The sequence below is a fragment of the Stylophora pistillata genome, chromosome 13 (genome assembly GCF_964205215.1).
Source record: "Stylophora pistillata chromosome 13, jaStyPist1.2, whole genome shotgun sequence".
Classification (NCBI taxonomy): domain Eukaryota; kingdom Metazoa; phylum Cnidaria; class Anthozoa; order Scleractinia; family Pocilloporidae; genus Stylophora; species Stylophora pistillata.
The window spans coordinates 17292029-17307784 of record NC_142531.1 but is presented as its reverse complement, the minus strand read 5'-3'; the positions used below and the strand labels follow the sequence as shown (position 1 = coordinate 17307784).

The 15756-nt window shown below is 40.7% G+C and overlaps 4 protein-coding genes across 5 annotated transcripts in view; all 4 read right to left on the bottom strand.

The window, feature by feature from the left end:
* The window catches only part of LOC111345688 (4-hydroxyphenylpyruvate dioxygenase a), a 192804-nt gene that overhangs the window by 115520 nt on the left and 61528 nt on the right, over window positions 1-15756 (bottom strand).
* LOC148717918 (furin-like protease kpc-1) lies at window positions 2114-4301 on the bottom strand. The gene is made up of 4 exons (XM_088742202.1): window positions 4202-4301; window positions 3781-3909; window positions 3419-3500; window positions 2114-2965 (listed from the first exon to the last, which is right to left on the bottom strand). Exons 1-3 carry the CDS (start codon window positions 4241-4243, stop codon window positions 3423-3425), a joined length of 249 nt encoding a protein of 82 aa, XP_088598328.1. The 5' UTR covers window positions 4244-4301; the 3' UTR covers window positions 2114-2965; window positions 3419-3422.
* On the bottom strand, window positions 8351-9281 carry LOC148717917 (uncharacterized). 2 transcript variants are annotated; one of them, XM_088742181.1, is made up of 3 exons: window positions 9025-9281; window positions 8853-8926; window positions 8351-8536 (listed from the first exon to the last, which is right to left on the bottom strand). In XM_088742181.1, the coding sequence occupies exons 1-3, from the start codon at window positions 9236-9238 to the stop codon at window positions 8372-8374; spliced, it is 453 nt and encodes a 150-aa protein (XP_088598307.1). In that variant the 5' UTR covers window positions 9239-9281; the 3' UTR covers window positions 8351-8371. The 2 variants fall into 2 exon arrangements, with proteins under 2 accessions (XP_088598307.1, XP_088598308.1); XM_088742182.1 differs by having other exon boundaries at window positions 8853-8923.
* Window positions 10246-11878, bottom strand: LOC148717916 (uncharacterized). The gene has a single exon (XM_088742166.1). It carries the CDS (start codon window positions 11711-11713, stop codon window positions 10418-10420), a length of 1296 nt encoding a protein of 431 aa, XP_088598292.1. The 5' UTR covers window positions 11714-11878; the 3' UTR covers window positions 10246-10417.

Below are 15756 nucleotides of genomic sequence, written 5' to 3'. Positions count from 1 at the left end.
TCTTTAGTTAGTAATTGTTCAACCCAGCCAGATATAAAAAAAAATTGTAAGCTTCCAAGCTCTTGTGTGCTTTCATTTGTTCTTTTGAATACCACGAATTCTGAAGTACCAAATAGTTTACTATATCTAGGTATTCAAATGCGAGTAAACACGCCAAATCTTCTTTATAATCGGCTGGCTTCAACAAATAAGGATCAAAGTCACATATTTTTACTTTTTTCTTGGTATCTTGCCTTTGCTGGTGCCTCTAAAGTTTCGAGATAACTCATGTTCAAAGCCACAGACGCCATGTTCTTTGTTTAGCTTGTCATCCAACATAGCGACCGATCATTAAGTCACGGATTTCTGTCACGTGGCTGCACACGAATAATAGCACACCGTTCGCAAAGGCATCAAGACGTGTCCAAGTGGCGATCACTCGTATCTGCATTTGAAACAACAGAATCGTCCTCTTCTTCTTCACTTTCGCTTTTTTCGTAGGTCGATGAGTTCTCTGGTTCCAGCTGATAAGGGAGTATCTGCGACATTTCTTTCCCTATTTCTTTTTGTGCACTCAAAACACAAAGTGGGTAACCAAGCAAAGCGAAGCAACCACAAACCGTAATCATCCCGTAATGCATTGCGCGCCCTTCAAGATGGCGGCCGCGGAGATTTTAAACGGGCCATTGGGCCTATTATTTCAAATCCTCTTATAAGTACATTTGAAAGATTTTAGCCAATATTTGTAAAAATAGTGGAGGTTCCCTTTAAAAGCTCTCTCTGTAAATTTTAACGAGAACTCCATGAAAGCTTAAATTCAAGCTGAGGCAACAAAGAAAAACATTGGTTGAAAGAAAATAGTGTGCCGCGGGTAAGCAAAATAGCTGGGCGGTGCATTGCCAGAAATTTGGAACAATATGGCGGAGGCGGTTCTTGTGTTACAAACAAGAAGGCGCCGAAACAGTATTAGAAAATGAATAAAGGCTGATAGTTTCTAAAGAAACTGTTTGGGGCTGCGTCGGTGGGGGTAACGAAATAATTTAATTTGGATATATCAACAAAGTTGAAATGGTAAATTGGCCACCGTAACGATTACAAAAGCTGACGTTTCGAGCGTTAGCCCTTCGTCGGAGCAAAGAAAATGTATGGGAAAATATTGCTTTTTTTTAAATAACTGTCTAAGAATGGGATATTCTTTCGTTACGTAGTTGGAAATGCAGCCTACATCAGTTAAAGCGTCCATCGCTACGAAAAAGTAATACTCAAATTCAGGGCTACCTATTCCCAAGGTATAAGAGTAAACTCATCATTCTGACTCCATTTTCCCATACAAACTCTTAAAATCTGCTTCGACTAGATGTTACAACTCTTTTGTCTTGGGAACAAACTTGTGAAGATTCGCAACTGCGTAGTTCGATATGCATTCTGCAGAAGTTTGCTCAACTAAATCGCTCGCAAACGGTCGAGTATGTTGGTCCACAGATTTTTCTTGAGCTGGGAGACTCTTCGTATTTTCACAGAGTATAGATTATTAGATCGTAACCGCAGTTGTAGACCACGCTGGCCGCAAATATCGCGTTTTCTCCGTCTAAATTGAGGTATTTTTCAGTAGCACTTCATAGTTTGTGCCATTATCTTGTATAATGCTTTCTCTCCTTTGTTTTCTTTACATTTTCTGCTCAGTTCCTCCGCGCTGTTACTTTCATTCGGAGATAAATTCTGGCTGACACTTCATTCAGTTTCCGGCGCTTTGATTGGTTTATCGCACCTTTTGACGATTTTTATGAGAATCGGCGACTTTATCTCAAAATGAGATTAAATGTATCATTCTCTGACAAGCTTACTCATACTTATGTCATAAAAGCGATAAACCGTACTTTCTATCGGTTTACCGGCTGATAAACCACTTTGGAGAGAACACTCGAAAAGTTTGTAAACCCCGAGGTTTACAAAGTTTGAATCAGTAAGCCATTTTAACGGCAAATTAAAGGGAAAGGGAAACGCTTACTAAATAAAATTGCACAAGTATAAATAAAGTTGTTGTTGTTGTTGTTGTTTGTTCGAGCTGTGAACCATTCACTCGTGTTTACTTTGTAAATAATGATACTAAAGATGATAATGGTATAAGTTAAAATAATAGCAATGATAACAATTCTAGGTTTGCGGGCTTTTTTGTTGGCTCTTCATTTCGAGAAAGTTTTCATTTAGTCTGTCAAATCGGGAATTCGATTTTTTGAATATACCAATTTTTAATCAGTCTCATAATCAGGAATTATCCTATGCTATTTACCTTTAAAGCTATAACTACAGCTATAACCATATTACTCTAGCTATAACCTAGGGTCTGTTCGTAACCACATTCTTGCAAGGTCTAAAATCAAATCAGCCAAGACGACTGGAGACAGAGCCTTTGCGGTTGCTGCTCCAGTCTTTGGAATGCGTTGCCACCCAGTCTTGGGAATATTGGCAGTATTACTTTATTCAAGATACAATTAAAGACACATCTTTTTAGAGAAGCATATTTTTAGATATTTTACAGTTTTTATCTATCCGACGATTTTCTACTATATTACATTGTTAGTTAGCCACATTTGTCTATTTTATCTACTATATAAAGTGTTATATTAAGTACTATATCAAATGTAATGATGATATCATTGATTTTAAATAACATTTTCAAAGTTTCTTTTCCTTCTTAACTTGTAAAGCGCATTAGATCATATATATAACGGATTTTGCGCTATAGAAATAATAAAATTATTATTGTTATTTTTATTATTATTATTAGTATTATTACTATGGAGGCTTAGGTAATGAAAAGAAAGCACAGAGTATCGCTTATGTAATTAGTCACTAGAAATCACACTTTTCCTACAAACACAGAAGAGTTTTCTTGCCTCCTAGACGAGCATTGTAAGCCAGGCCAACTCCGCAAAATCCGTTATGTCCTTCAGCCGCAATAACGCCTGCACACTTAGAGCCATGTCTAAATTCGAGTAAACAAAGGGCAAACAATATGTAAAGTATTTTAGCATAATAAACCCAAGAAAAATACACAGAACTAACTTGCTGATATGATACACTCTTCAATAAATCTACACCAGAGATCAGTGGACTGCGTCTGTTAGCTGAATAATCGAGCAGCCTGTCATTTTTTAACAAGTACACACAGAAGGTAGTTTGTATCTCATATTACGACAATAACTAAGACTGGTTACGCCGCAAAACGTGTGCAATTTTTTTTTTAATATTTGCATTTTAAATGGTTGGATTAAAGTTGGATTTGTTGTTGTTAGAAACTAAAGATAGTGACTCATCGGAGAAACCATACCAAGAGAATCACTTGCATCTAGAAAAAGTGTAGCCAATTTGAATTTATTTGATTAAAGCCTTGTGGCTTGATAAAAAGATAAAAGCTTAACAAGATTTATCCACTTACCCGATCATGTAGACACGATCTCTTCGATGTTTGGTAAAGGGTACCCTCCGTCATCAATAACGTCATAACTAGCATTTGTGTGCTAATGATAAAAATGTAAAGAAAAAAACATATAGAAGAAAAGAAAGTTCAACAGGCCTCTTCAGTTACCTAAAATAATGAATTTTAGAAAATAAAAAGAACGGGCGACAAAGTAAAACAAAACGCACCACAGAAAATCAAAGCAAACTGGACGTGTAAATGGGATCACATAAACAAGAAGACTTGGCCTCTCGCCTAAGAATCCTACTGATACAAAATGAAGCAACGATTTGATCTCAGTTTTCAGTTAAACCCTGTAAGATTAGCAATAAGGGACTTACATAGTTTCTACTCAGTTCAAAATGTGTTGGGTCTAAGCCATCGTCAACCACAGTAACCTCAACTCCGGCGCCGGTATAGTTCATCTTCCAAACATCTCTTACATTGTAGTTACTTTCGTAGTCTGTGTTCTTTAAAGGTTCAGAAAAAAAAAGGAAGTTGTGTGCCTGTTTTCGCAACTCCACAGTTGTGTTTGCAGAAAAGTTAAGAATGCAAGATATTCACCCAAAACTGAGTTTACAGTTCAATCGAAAGATGGATTACAGATGAATCTTTTTTAATCCATTTTAAGGATATAAACGGCTTCTCGCCAAATCAAAAATCAATTCTGTTTCACCAAATAAGCGGGGCCAGAAATTGGTAGCTTCAGGAAATAAAATTGATTTAAGGTGATAGTAAGGTTGTTTAATAATTATTACTTACAATGTACCACTGAAGACCAGCACTGGTGTCATTAAATGGCATATTTGATGCAGAATGGAGCTAAAAAAAGCAGCAACAATCATTATCATTGACAATTTCCAACATCACTTGTTTTATCTGCGGAGCTGATTAGTGAAGTGACTGGTCTACCGGCGGAAAGAGGAAGCTCGGGATGTTTCAAATGAGAGAATGCATCACTGAGAGCGCAAGGGTGAAGTTCGACGAGTTTCTTCGAGGTTTGCCATACATTTTCCCAGAATAACAATTTGATACACTTTTCTGAGAAATGAATTGTTTTCTTATAGGTCAAACCCATACAGTCTGTAGTTAAATTCTAAACAGTGATACTCGGAGATCGAAGTGAGTGATTTTACACTGTTGCCTTAGGCAAATTTTTTAAACTTCTCTCGCATTCATGCTCCTCTGATTATGGTAGCCTCTAGTCCATCTTGACACCTATCCGGGCAAGCAAATCAACGACCAGATTACTTTGACACAGAGCAAAGAAAATTATAACATAACCAAAGTAAAGCGCGCGCTCTGATTGGTCAATTTAGCGTCCCCCATTTGCCCATGGGTGTACGCTGCTGACGTGAGCAAATGCAAAGACTATTTTTCCGCGCGCGCTTGTTTTTTCTGGTCGCGTAAGATTTGTTAATTAAAAGAGAACTCTTTAGCTACAATGTATCAATGTTATGTTATAAAACAAATGGTAAACACCACAGCGTACACTATTGAGTTATGGATGCACTTGGGAGGTTTGCTAAGCACTCAAGAAGCTAGAGTCGCTCTCGGCTATCGCCTCGAGCGACTCTTACGCTTCTTTCGTGCTTAGCAACCTCCCGCGTGCATCCATAACTCAATAGTGTACGCTGTGGTGTTTACCATTTGTTAACAAACATCATTCAATTTTCAGCTGAATATCGACTTTGTGGTTGCGTTTCCGACATTAACTCAGAACCTGTTTTTTAAAGTTCAAAATCAAACATTCCTGTGCACATTTCTCGTTAAATATCTACCAGTAACAAAGATACAGAGAACTAAGGTTAGTTTAGGTGGACGAAACCATCTCTTTGCGTCAATAAGAACGAGCGGTGTCTACACTTATCAAAGCATAACATTCGCCTCAAGCGAAATTTGCATAACGCACGGTGGTGTTTGATATTTTGCAAAAGGTAACGCAAGGTTCAGTTCAGCCAATCAACTTCCACTCTAAAGCGCGTTGTCTTGACAACTACATGGAATTTAAATCTTGCTACAACTCCTCATCAAATCACCAAAATGGATGAAGGCGATCAAGTTGAGTTATTAATTGACAAAGAGGAAATCGTGGGGAAAGTGAAACAGTTTCTTCAAGCTGGATGCGGATGTTCTCGGGGCATTAAAGGTGGTCATTGTTCTCAACAATTCTCGGAAGCAGCTGTACTTGTAAATTTGAATAACTGTATGGAACTATCACATGGCGAACTCGACTTAGTCATACTGGCCAACATCCAAGCATTCAACTTTGTTGCCCGTATCATAACACCTTGGCGCTTCATTGAAGAGATATTTTTGAACGTGACCTTTCGCGTAAATGAAGCAGTTGCTTTCTTTCATGAAATAAAAACAAGCCTGAAACACCGAAGCAAAGTGTAATCTCTGGGGGAGTAATTAGGCCAAAGGACTAATTGGCTATTTATACACGGCAGCAAACGTGAGCGAGAAACAAATTGTAGGAGGAGATTGCACACTTAACTGACTGACGGATTGTACAGCGGTTATTTTTGAGCGCTCGCAAAAAAAACCTTCGTTTCAAGAGTTCATGCCAGCATGGATCGAGAGCGTGAAATCCTAAATTACATCTGCAATGAATGCCTCGATTTATTGGAGGTACTAAAGGAAACTGAAATCAAACTGCAAGAGACAGCTGCAGCTTTACCAGAAGGACACGATTTGTCTTCTGTTATGGAGAATTATCGTTCTGTTGTTGTAAGTGTCGAGAACATGCTGAAGGGACTAGATGAATTGGTGGAGAAAGTAAAATCGACACTTTTGTGACTGCTGTTCTTAGAGCAATCTATCAAACAACGGCTCTTTTAGGGGCCACCAAACACAGTAAAGTTGTGACCAACTGAACAAGACTGACACCTTGTTTTTGAAATTTCATTAAGTCTTGACTAGCAAATTTGATCAGTAAATCTCATCAAGGAAACAGCCGTAATTTCAAGAATTTCTTACTTTTGACTAATTTATTTACTGCAATGTTTTGAGAAAACTTCGCAAGCTCTGAGAGCCACGCAATCAAATTGAAAGAAAACAACAGGAAATTTCACTAAAAAGAGTTAGAGTTCTTAAAGGAAGTGGCATGGTTGGTACCAATCACTGTTGTTGGCGTGAGTGTAAGACAGACTCAAGATGTGCCGATAAAAGGCAAAAATCAATCAAAGAGTTAGAGGAATAGGGGAAGAAAGTATTCATTCCTTTCCCAAAACCTTTGCGAGACTTGGCAAAGTGTAAGCGTTGGCTAGTGGCTTGCTCACCTTCATCGGTAAAAGGCCTAAATGCCCAGAAACCCTACAATATAGGCCGAGGGCCAAAATAACACCGGACAATGATTTTAATCAAGGCCTTACAAAGGCACGCAGAAGTAAATCAAATCCGTTAGAACACGGAGCAAGAAAAAGTAAATGCGATTATGCGCTTCCATTAACGTGAAATCGGTCGTTTTAAGACTGAAATAAAGAGAAGAAAGCGACCCGCAACAGCTACAACACTGAACCTTAAGAACTGATGTACGATCGAATCAACGCGCGCGGCACAAGCTGAAAACACTGAAGATGATGTAACGATCGATACAGTTTAAAAAAAATTGCTATAAACTTCCAGGAACAGATTGCTCATTTCAGTTGACGGCTGAAATTTCCGATAAGGAAACAGCATTCCAGGACACCCACATCTACAAAGTCGAACGATTCGAAAAAGACACAGTCCTTGATGTGTGTACTCATTTTAAACAGCATTTCGGAATACGCACTTTAGTTCCTGTCACCCGCAAGGTGTTAAAAAAAAATCTTATTTAAGGGGAGGCCCTCAGACCTCTCAGAACAAACTCTTCTCAAAAAATATTACAAGAGAAAATTGCAAACTTCAAAGCACGTCTGCTATAGAACTTGTTTATGCGGCTAAGCATTTTTCTGAACTGATGAACAACAGTTGAGAATTTTTCTCAACGGACGGCCGAAACCCCAGCCGTGCGAACTGTTGAATTTTAATTACTTTTCCCAAGGGGTAACCGGCTGAACCAATAATTATTAGTTTTTTGGAACGGATAACACCAGCAGTACGGACGGATGCAAATTTTTTTGAACGGATAACACAAGCCGTGCGAACAGATGCAAGTTTTTTTTGAACGGATAACCCAAGCTGTGCGAACGGATACTATATTTTTTTGAACGGATGACCCAGGCCGTGCGAACGGATGCTAATTTTTTGAATGGATAACCCAAGCCGCGGGAACAGATGCTATATTTTTTTTGAACGGATAACCCAAGATGTGCGAACAGATGCTATTTTCTTTTGCACGGGTAACCCTGGCCGTGCGAACGGATGCAAATTTTTTTGAACGGCTGGTGAGCGGCAAGTGAACGGCAAAACGCCTTCGAACGGATAGCCGTTAGTGTACGTTTTCGCGTGAGAGGTCACACTTAACCATTTTATTTATAACATTAATTATTACCCAGCTATAACTAAAAAAAAAACCACTACAGGTCGTAAGTTAGATTACTCATTAGGTTAATTACGTCACCTTTGCTAAATAAAGAATATTGTATTGTATTGTATTGTATTGTATTTTATTACACGACTCGGGCAATCAGAGGGCCAATAACTAAAATCAACCAATCAAAATGCTCTATTGCCGGTCAATATTCTCTCAGTATTGGACCGGGCACTGTCCCGAATGGTCCCGAATGATACCGCACTTGTGTCCCTTTGAACGTCAGTCGTATAATAAATCAGTCTCTTATTAACCAAGCTTGCTTGGGACCGTACTGGGAGAATATCGGCCCTCGGTCTTTTTTGTACGGACCTCGCTGCGCTCGGTCCGTACTGTCAACATCTCGGGCTGATATTCTCCCAGTACGACCCTCGCGCTTGGTTAATAAGATATATGTATTGTATTGAGTTGCATTACAGAAAACTGCTGAACTCCAGTACCTCTCCACTGTCGTCCCCACCCTCAAACAGCTGGTTAGCGATTGCTTCTCGCTCTTTGACAGCAGCACTTCCAGCCAACTGATCTTCTTCTTCCTCATCAGAATCAAGCACTTTTATTTTTTTCAAACGAGGCTTTTTCTAAAGAGAATAAAACAAATATTTCATTTAGTAATCAATCCAGATTGCCTTGGGACCACAACGAAATATTTACAACTCAAAAGATATCCTAACTGTCAAAACAAAATTGGCTAACTTTAATTTTAACTCAAACTTCAATACTTTCGTCCAATCAATGATCCTCGGAGGGCAAACAAATAAAGGAATTGGAAGCTTACATCGATTTATTGAATTACTTAATTAATTATCACGATGCACGGTACAATCCACTTGTTAATCAAATTTTTTTTGATTGATCAGGTGAGAGACTGTAAAAAACGAGCTGTGGTATTCTTACCCGCTTTATACTGATGCCAAGATTCTCCTCGATCAAAGACAAATCTTCTTCATCGAGTTCCTCCGCCTCATCTGCTAGAAAAAAGGAAGAGAAACTTTGAATCCGCTGAAAAAACCTACCTTTAATAGAGAGATGATGAATTCTTTCTCATTGCTTCAAATATATTTTCTACCTTTTCTTCGTTTCCTATGATGGTGACCGTGATGACCTTCCTCTTCTTCTCCGGCGCTCTCTTCAACTTCGTCATTTATGATGTCGTTCTCGTCTTCTGCCTGTTCTTCTTCCTCTTCTCCTTCTTCGTCTTCATCTTCATCGTCGTCGCTTTTCTCCGACAGACTTTCATCTAAGGAGTCTTCCTCCGCTTTGCTGTCGCCAAATTTTGACATAACGAAGGGTCGAGTGACAAAACTACTGACGAAAAGAAGACAACACGAGGATTGAAAGCGACAAGTCAAGAAGTTAACAAAATGGCTGACTGGCGCTAGGGTGGGAGCTGGGCTCGAAGATCTGTACCAGTCTTCTTCGTCCACATCAGCGATTATGGATAGTTTTATCGTCAGTTTTTGTTTACTTTTTTTTTTTTTTTTTTTTCAGTTTGGCCGTTATAAACAAGGGTAAAAACAAGCTAAAAAAAAGTAAACAGTAGCCTTTATAGGCTGCGGAGGTCGAGAAGGGACGATACAAAAATATTTTGCAAATCCGAAAATTTATTCAGAATCGATCATCTTTTAAACAAATCGCTTCTGAAAAGTTTGTCAATCGAGAAAACAATTTCAAATCCTAGGTTCTGAAAAGTTTGTCAATCGAGAGAACAATTTCAAATCCTAGGTTAACTCATAGATCCGCAAATATCTTTCACGAAGATCTAAAATAGTTTACATCTCAAGAATATTTCCAAAATCCAGAAAAATTTGGCAAATCAAGAAAAAAATTTTGCCAACGTGCCAAAATAATTTACCTCTTTCTACCCTCCACCTTTTCAACAACCCCTTCACCATGTTGAGTATGCATGGTTTCACCGGGGAATTTCAGCAGTAATGTGTCACCTTTACCCTCAGATGGGTGCAATAAAGAATGGGTCACAAACAAACAAACAAAACAAAAACAAAGAACACAAAAATTAACAAATACAGGTAGCAGCCTTGGGGCGGTAGATGAAAATTCAGCTGGGACGAGAGCGATAAAAAATAACTTACGGCTATTGTAGGCCTCTTTGGCGGTCAAGTGCCATGTTTACCGAGAAAATACATGACATTTTTTTTGACAAAATGAGGAAAGAGGGGGGTCAAGAAGGGGGGAAGGCCTTTAGGCGCAGCTCCGTAACCTTGAGCTATCCCCTCAAATGAACAGTGAAACTCAACAAAGACGAACTTGATCCTTTCATTTCTTTTATTGCTTATTTTCCAGTCGTCCAACATTACTATTGCGGGATTCCTATACAAAAATAGTGTTCAATTCTATATACAAATGAGTTCCAGTTTCAGAATTCATCGCACGTCCACAATCACCTCGCAAATTTTCTGTTGTTCTACATGTGCGTCATTTGTGTCCCCGCCAATAAGTGTTCAACCTTTCAAACTGTGCACCAGACCAAACCCTGACCCGAGCAAAGAAAATACAGCAATTGTTACGGTTATTTGTAACTTAAACAGGCGAAATCCATAACCACGTCTCCGGCTCTGTGTTAGGAACACTTCTGGGTCTTGCCTCGAGTAAAATGTTTCTCCTGGCTGGAAATCAATTTTTTCGTTTAAACCTTGAACGAGTGTGGACTCGTGCCAAGTCACGTAACTGGCTGACAGGAATGGGAAGAAAAATTTGTACACAACAACCAGCGTGCCAGAGATTTGAGCCATGTACTGATAGGCAAATTTCAGTTCCATTGTTGCCTCCAACCATTCAAAAATGTTAGCCAACAAAACTACTACGTAGAAGAGCATATGGATAAGAAACCAAACTTGCATGCTGTTGATGCGCTCTCCAACCTGTTCACGCACTTGTTTGTGTAACATTAAAGCATTTCGAACATCCCCGGTGCATTTAGCCAAGCGCGAGTACCCTTTTGTAAGATCGTTTGTCATCGCGAGGCACAGAGAGAAAAACACGCAGCAAACAGGGATAGACGAATACAGACCCCAGTAAACAGACACGGCCAGAGTATAAAAAACAGCATTACAAGCGACGGGGCGATGACAGTTTTGTAAAAGGGCTTCTTTAATGTTGACTAAGTCGAAGATAACTTGATAGTACGCATCTCCAAATAGAATCAACGACACCAAAAGCAATCCAGTGAAAAGGGCTACATTGACTGCTCGGCGTTGATTTTTGTTTAGATCTTTCATCCATTCTTGTGACTCATACCTAAAGTAATACAAAGCGAGAACATACGATGCAAACGCACTTATCCATAGAGATGTGAGTAACATCTTAGAGCCGATGTGAACCGATCGGTGATTTGACGTCAAAATAAAATATAAATGTGCACCCAAGCCGAACAGCAAATGAAACACTGGTATAAAAGTGAACGGCCACATCGATCTTCTCTTCTTAGGCAACCAAACGCCAAGAAAAGACACTGCTATCAAACAAATCAAAGGCCAATGGGAATCAAAGAGGAAAAACTTCATGACTGCACAAGCTTTGCGACAAAAACCCATCGATCTTTCAGCGAACACTTCTCCGTTTGCATCAGCAGTAATGGACTGTATAGACGTGTGATGACTTTCTTCAGGCCATTGTGTGACGGTTCCCATTTCTTCGTTGTCTTCACTGCTTGATCTTGGGTGAGTGGCTCGAGTTATCGGCAAAACAGTTTCTTTCCCCAGCAAAGGTTCCGTTTGTGTTGGTCCTTCTGCTTCCATTTTCTAATCCACGTTCGGTTATCACTTCCGCTGTGTGATTCCTTAGAAATTATGTACGTTTAGTCACGCAAACTAATAGAAAACTCACGCTAATACACAAAAATTTCCTCGAGAATTGGCTGTAAGTCGCGTGACACATACAACACTACCTAAGAGCATAGCACTCCGGCAAATGTTTTCATGAAAACGAAGTGTCTTTGTGGAAGATGAAAAAATGTTGTCTTTTAAAAAAATTAAACGAATACCACTTAGAAACATTATATTCTTAAAAAAACAAATTGGGCAGTCGAAATCTCTCTTCGTTATTTCATCTAAGGCTTCATGCAGCTGAACTATTCAATTAAATATGCCATTTGCAAATTACAAACAAAACATCCCTTAATTACAAAACAAAGGAGATGAAAGTTGTATTGTAACCAGCGAGGGTATAGATAGATGATAGATAGATAGTTTATTAGAATATCGAACATGGCAATCCGTAGACTGAATTGCGTTACAATTACTTAGAACTAGGAATAAATGAATTCCAAATACAAATTGAAATTATAATAAAACCATAAATACGAAAAACTCTCTATATATGACTATGTACAAACTAGTCTAAAAAAAAAATTTGTGTACACATACTTGGAATGAAGGTGTTCTTAAAACGATTTGTATGTGTACGGGGCATGGCATACATAAGCCCTGGACTGTCTTAGATTATATCTGTGTTCTCTCTTAGGAGGTAAGACAGGCACGAGTTTGTGATCCGGGCATGACGTGATAGACTCGAAAAGCTTGCTACACAGAGCCACGCGTCTCGCGTGCAAGGTTACTAAGTCGAACCTGGCCAAACATTCGAAATATGACGCATAAGGACAAATGATGGAGAGCGCTCTCTTTTGCACTCGTTCAATGTCGTCACTAGGATACTGTGGGAGCGCGTGGTGGAAAACTGGCGCACAGTACTCTAAAACAGATCTTATCACGGTGCAATAAAAATTGATAATGTCGCTCAGTGGAACGTTGGCGCGCTTTAGAAGAACAATAAAATAAAGGCGCTTGTTCGCTTTCTTAATGCACGTGCATTCTGAGATATGTTCGTTCCACTTTAAATTTGAGCTAATAGTGACTCCTAGGATTTTTACACTGTTTGATACTGATAGTTCCTTGCCATTGATCACAATTGGTGGAAAATTGTGAGTGTTCCTTTTAAAGTCAATGCGCATCTCCTTACATTTATCCGCGTTCAGTTCCATCCTGTTTTCGATCGACCACGCCTCAACAGCAGAAACTGCGCTTTGTACATCACTGGTCAAACCTCGCGGTATCGTTTGGGCGATAGTCGTGTCGTCTACATACTTCCAAGTGAGCGCGTCGACCTCAAGATCGCTGATCATTAATAAGAACAACCAGGGACCAAGCTTGGTCCCGTGTGGTACCCCGGCGGGGACTGAGCCCCACTCTGACCTGCAGTCTGATGACAACCTGACACGTTGTTTCCTGTCTGACAGAAAATCCAGCACCCAGACGCGAACCCACCGTGGCATGTCCAAGGCTTCGATCTTTCTGACCAGCAAATTGTGATCAATAAGATCAAAAGCCTTACGATAGTCGAAAAATACCACTCTAACAGTTGCGCCTGTGGCGTCAGTGGCTTGTGGCCAGTTATGTACCATGGAAATCAGAGCGTACAAGGTGGAGGATCTTGGAATACCGCCGTATTGGTTCGGGTCTATAAACTGCAACACCGCTGGACTGACGTATCTGAGTACCACAAAATCTTCCGCAACCTTAGAGATAGCGGGCGTCAAGGAGATAGGACGCAGGTGCTTAGTAGCATCTACCACGGGTTTTTGCTTAGGGAGAGGCAACACGTCTGCAAGCTTCCAAGAGGCGGGAAGCCTTTGTTCTCTAAAGCTCGCGGTCAGTATAGATGTAATAGGCTGTGCGAGAATCACTGCATATTCCCTCAAAGCCAGTGACCGATGTCGTCAGGTCCAGCTGCCTTCCTCGGGTTTAGATTGGTTAGAGCATGTAGGACATCAAATTCCGTAATTAAAGGCATATCGGAGTCCTCCACTACAGTAGGGACAGCGTATAGGGGTTCTAAGAACACAGCATTGATGGCGTTAGCTAGTTCAACGTCACTTAGGCGATCGAAACTGTCCCCGAGCTGAAGGTTGGAAAGAAGACTTTCAGATGACGCAGGATTCATACCGGCGATTCGTTTAACTGCGCTCCACCACTGCGAGGGCTTGATGTTCTTTAAATTATTCACTTTACTTGCATAGTATTTACTGCGAAGTGACTTACGCGTGCGGTTGACGTCATTTCGATATCGCCGGTATTGATCCGTGTCTCCATTGTGGAAGGCGTGTTGACGGAGCTTAATGAGGTTCTTGAACCGCTCAGTAACCCACGGGGGATCGTTCAGGTGAAGTCTGACATGTATAACCGGCATTAAGGGGTCGAGACCAATTTTGATGAAATCCGTAAACAGCGCCAATTTAGCCTCGCAGTTAGATGCTTCGCTAACCCCTGACCAGTCGATAGACGCGTGGAAACGCCCAAGCTCGGACGTGCGACTGGCCCGAGTGTCCCGCTTGGAAAGGGTTCTTCTACTTGGGCCCTCTCTTGGAACACGAGTTGTTGGGCGCACGAAGACAACATTGTGATCCGATAAACCAAACGGCGGTAAAATCTGAACGGAATTTATATCGTACAAATCTGGTTGGTTGGTGAAGACCAAGTCCAGGATCTGATCACCCCTAGTGGGCTTGTTGACCAATTTCCGCAGTCCGAATTGCGCAGCTAAACGATTCAACTTTAGCCGATTGAAATCTCCGCAGAGTAGAATCCCGCAACCTGGGAATTCTCCCTCAACAGTAGTCAAGGATGCTGATAGATAGTCCAACAAAGCAATGTCTCTGGCGCTGTCGTTGAAGAACGGATGGTATATCGTGGCCGTGATAACGCAGGGTGTCGCGCGCGGGAGTCTTTTTGGTCTTAACCACGCCCAAAGAACTTCGTACTCAGGGTCTTGTACGCGATCAAGCGATCTATACCTGATCGAGTCCACTATATAGAGCCCAATCCCTCCGTGAATGTCCGTGGTGCGGTTTCTAGAAATAAACGAGTAACCGGGAATGTGGAGGTGGTTTCCGCTGATCACGGATGGTGTCCCTCAGCCACGTTTCGGTAATGAACCCTAAATTTGGTTTGTAGTCCAAGATGGTAGAACGAACTTCGTCGATCTTGGGCGCCAGAGACATTGTGTTTGCAAGCATCAAGCTCATACCAAACACGCTACGCGATTCATTGGGACGATCCGTAATGACTGGAAACGTATCGTCGTCAGTCCGAGAGTTTGAAGTGTTCGTTCCGTTCTCGGGCAACACCGGCGGAACGGAAGGGTTGTTTGTTTTGTTGGTTTGAAAGGTGTTACCTTGAATATTTAATAAGCTTGACGAGCGGTTATGCAAATTACTAGATTCGTGGTCCAGTGCAGCAATTTGGTCAGAACCCATCGAATCATCTTCATTTGGAGTTGGAGAGATGTTGGCACGGAATTGTCTTGCAGTTCTTAGGCACGATACACTGTTACCCCGCTTTCTGCGACCGCCACGGCAGACCCGACGTGTGGATTTTATGCGAGTGATACCGTGCTCAGTGAAGCGACGCCACAGGAGTGGACTCAATAAAGCCGGGGAAAACGACGATAACTGTTGAAGTACTGATCTTGAATACGTCAAAGCCATGTTTTTGGGTTTAGACTAGATTTGAAACTTAAAATATTAATAAATCTCTCTAAAAAATAGAGGGAAAACATGGAGCGTGAAAGGTCGTGTGCTGCCAGCGAGGCGCTCTCCTGGGACCTCTTCTGATCATCCTTGTAAAAATAGGGATCAATACTTTGATTTACTATTTACACATGAGGGCTATAATTTTCCGCCTCATGCCCAGGCTTTTTTCACATAATTAACGAAGAGCGCTCTCCCTTCTTCTTCTCTAAACCATTTTTATTTTGGCCCATTCTGAGACAGTTAGTAGTTTTGACT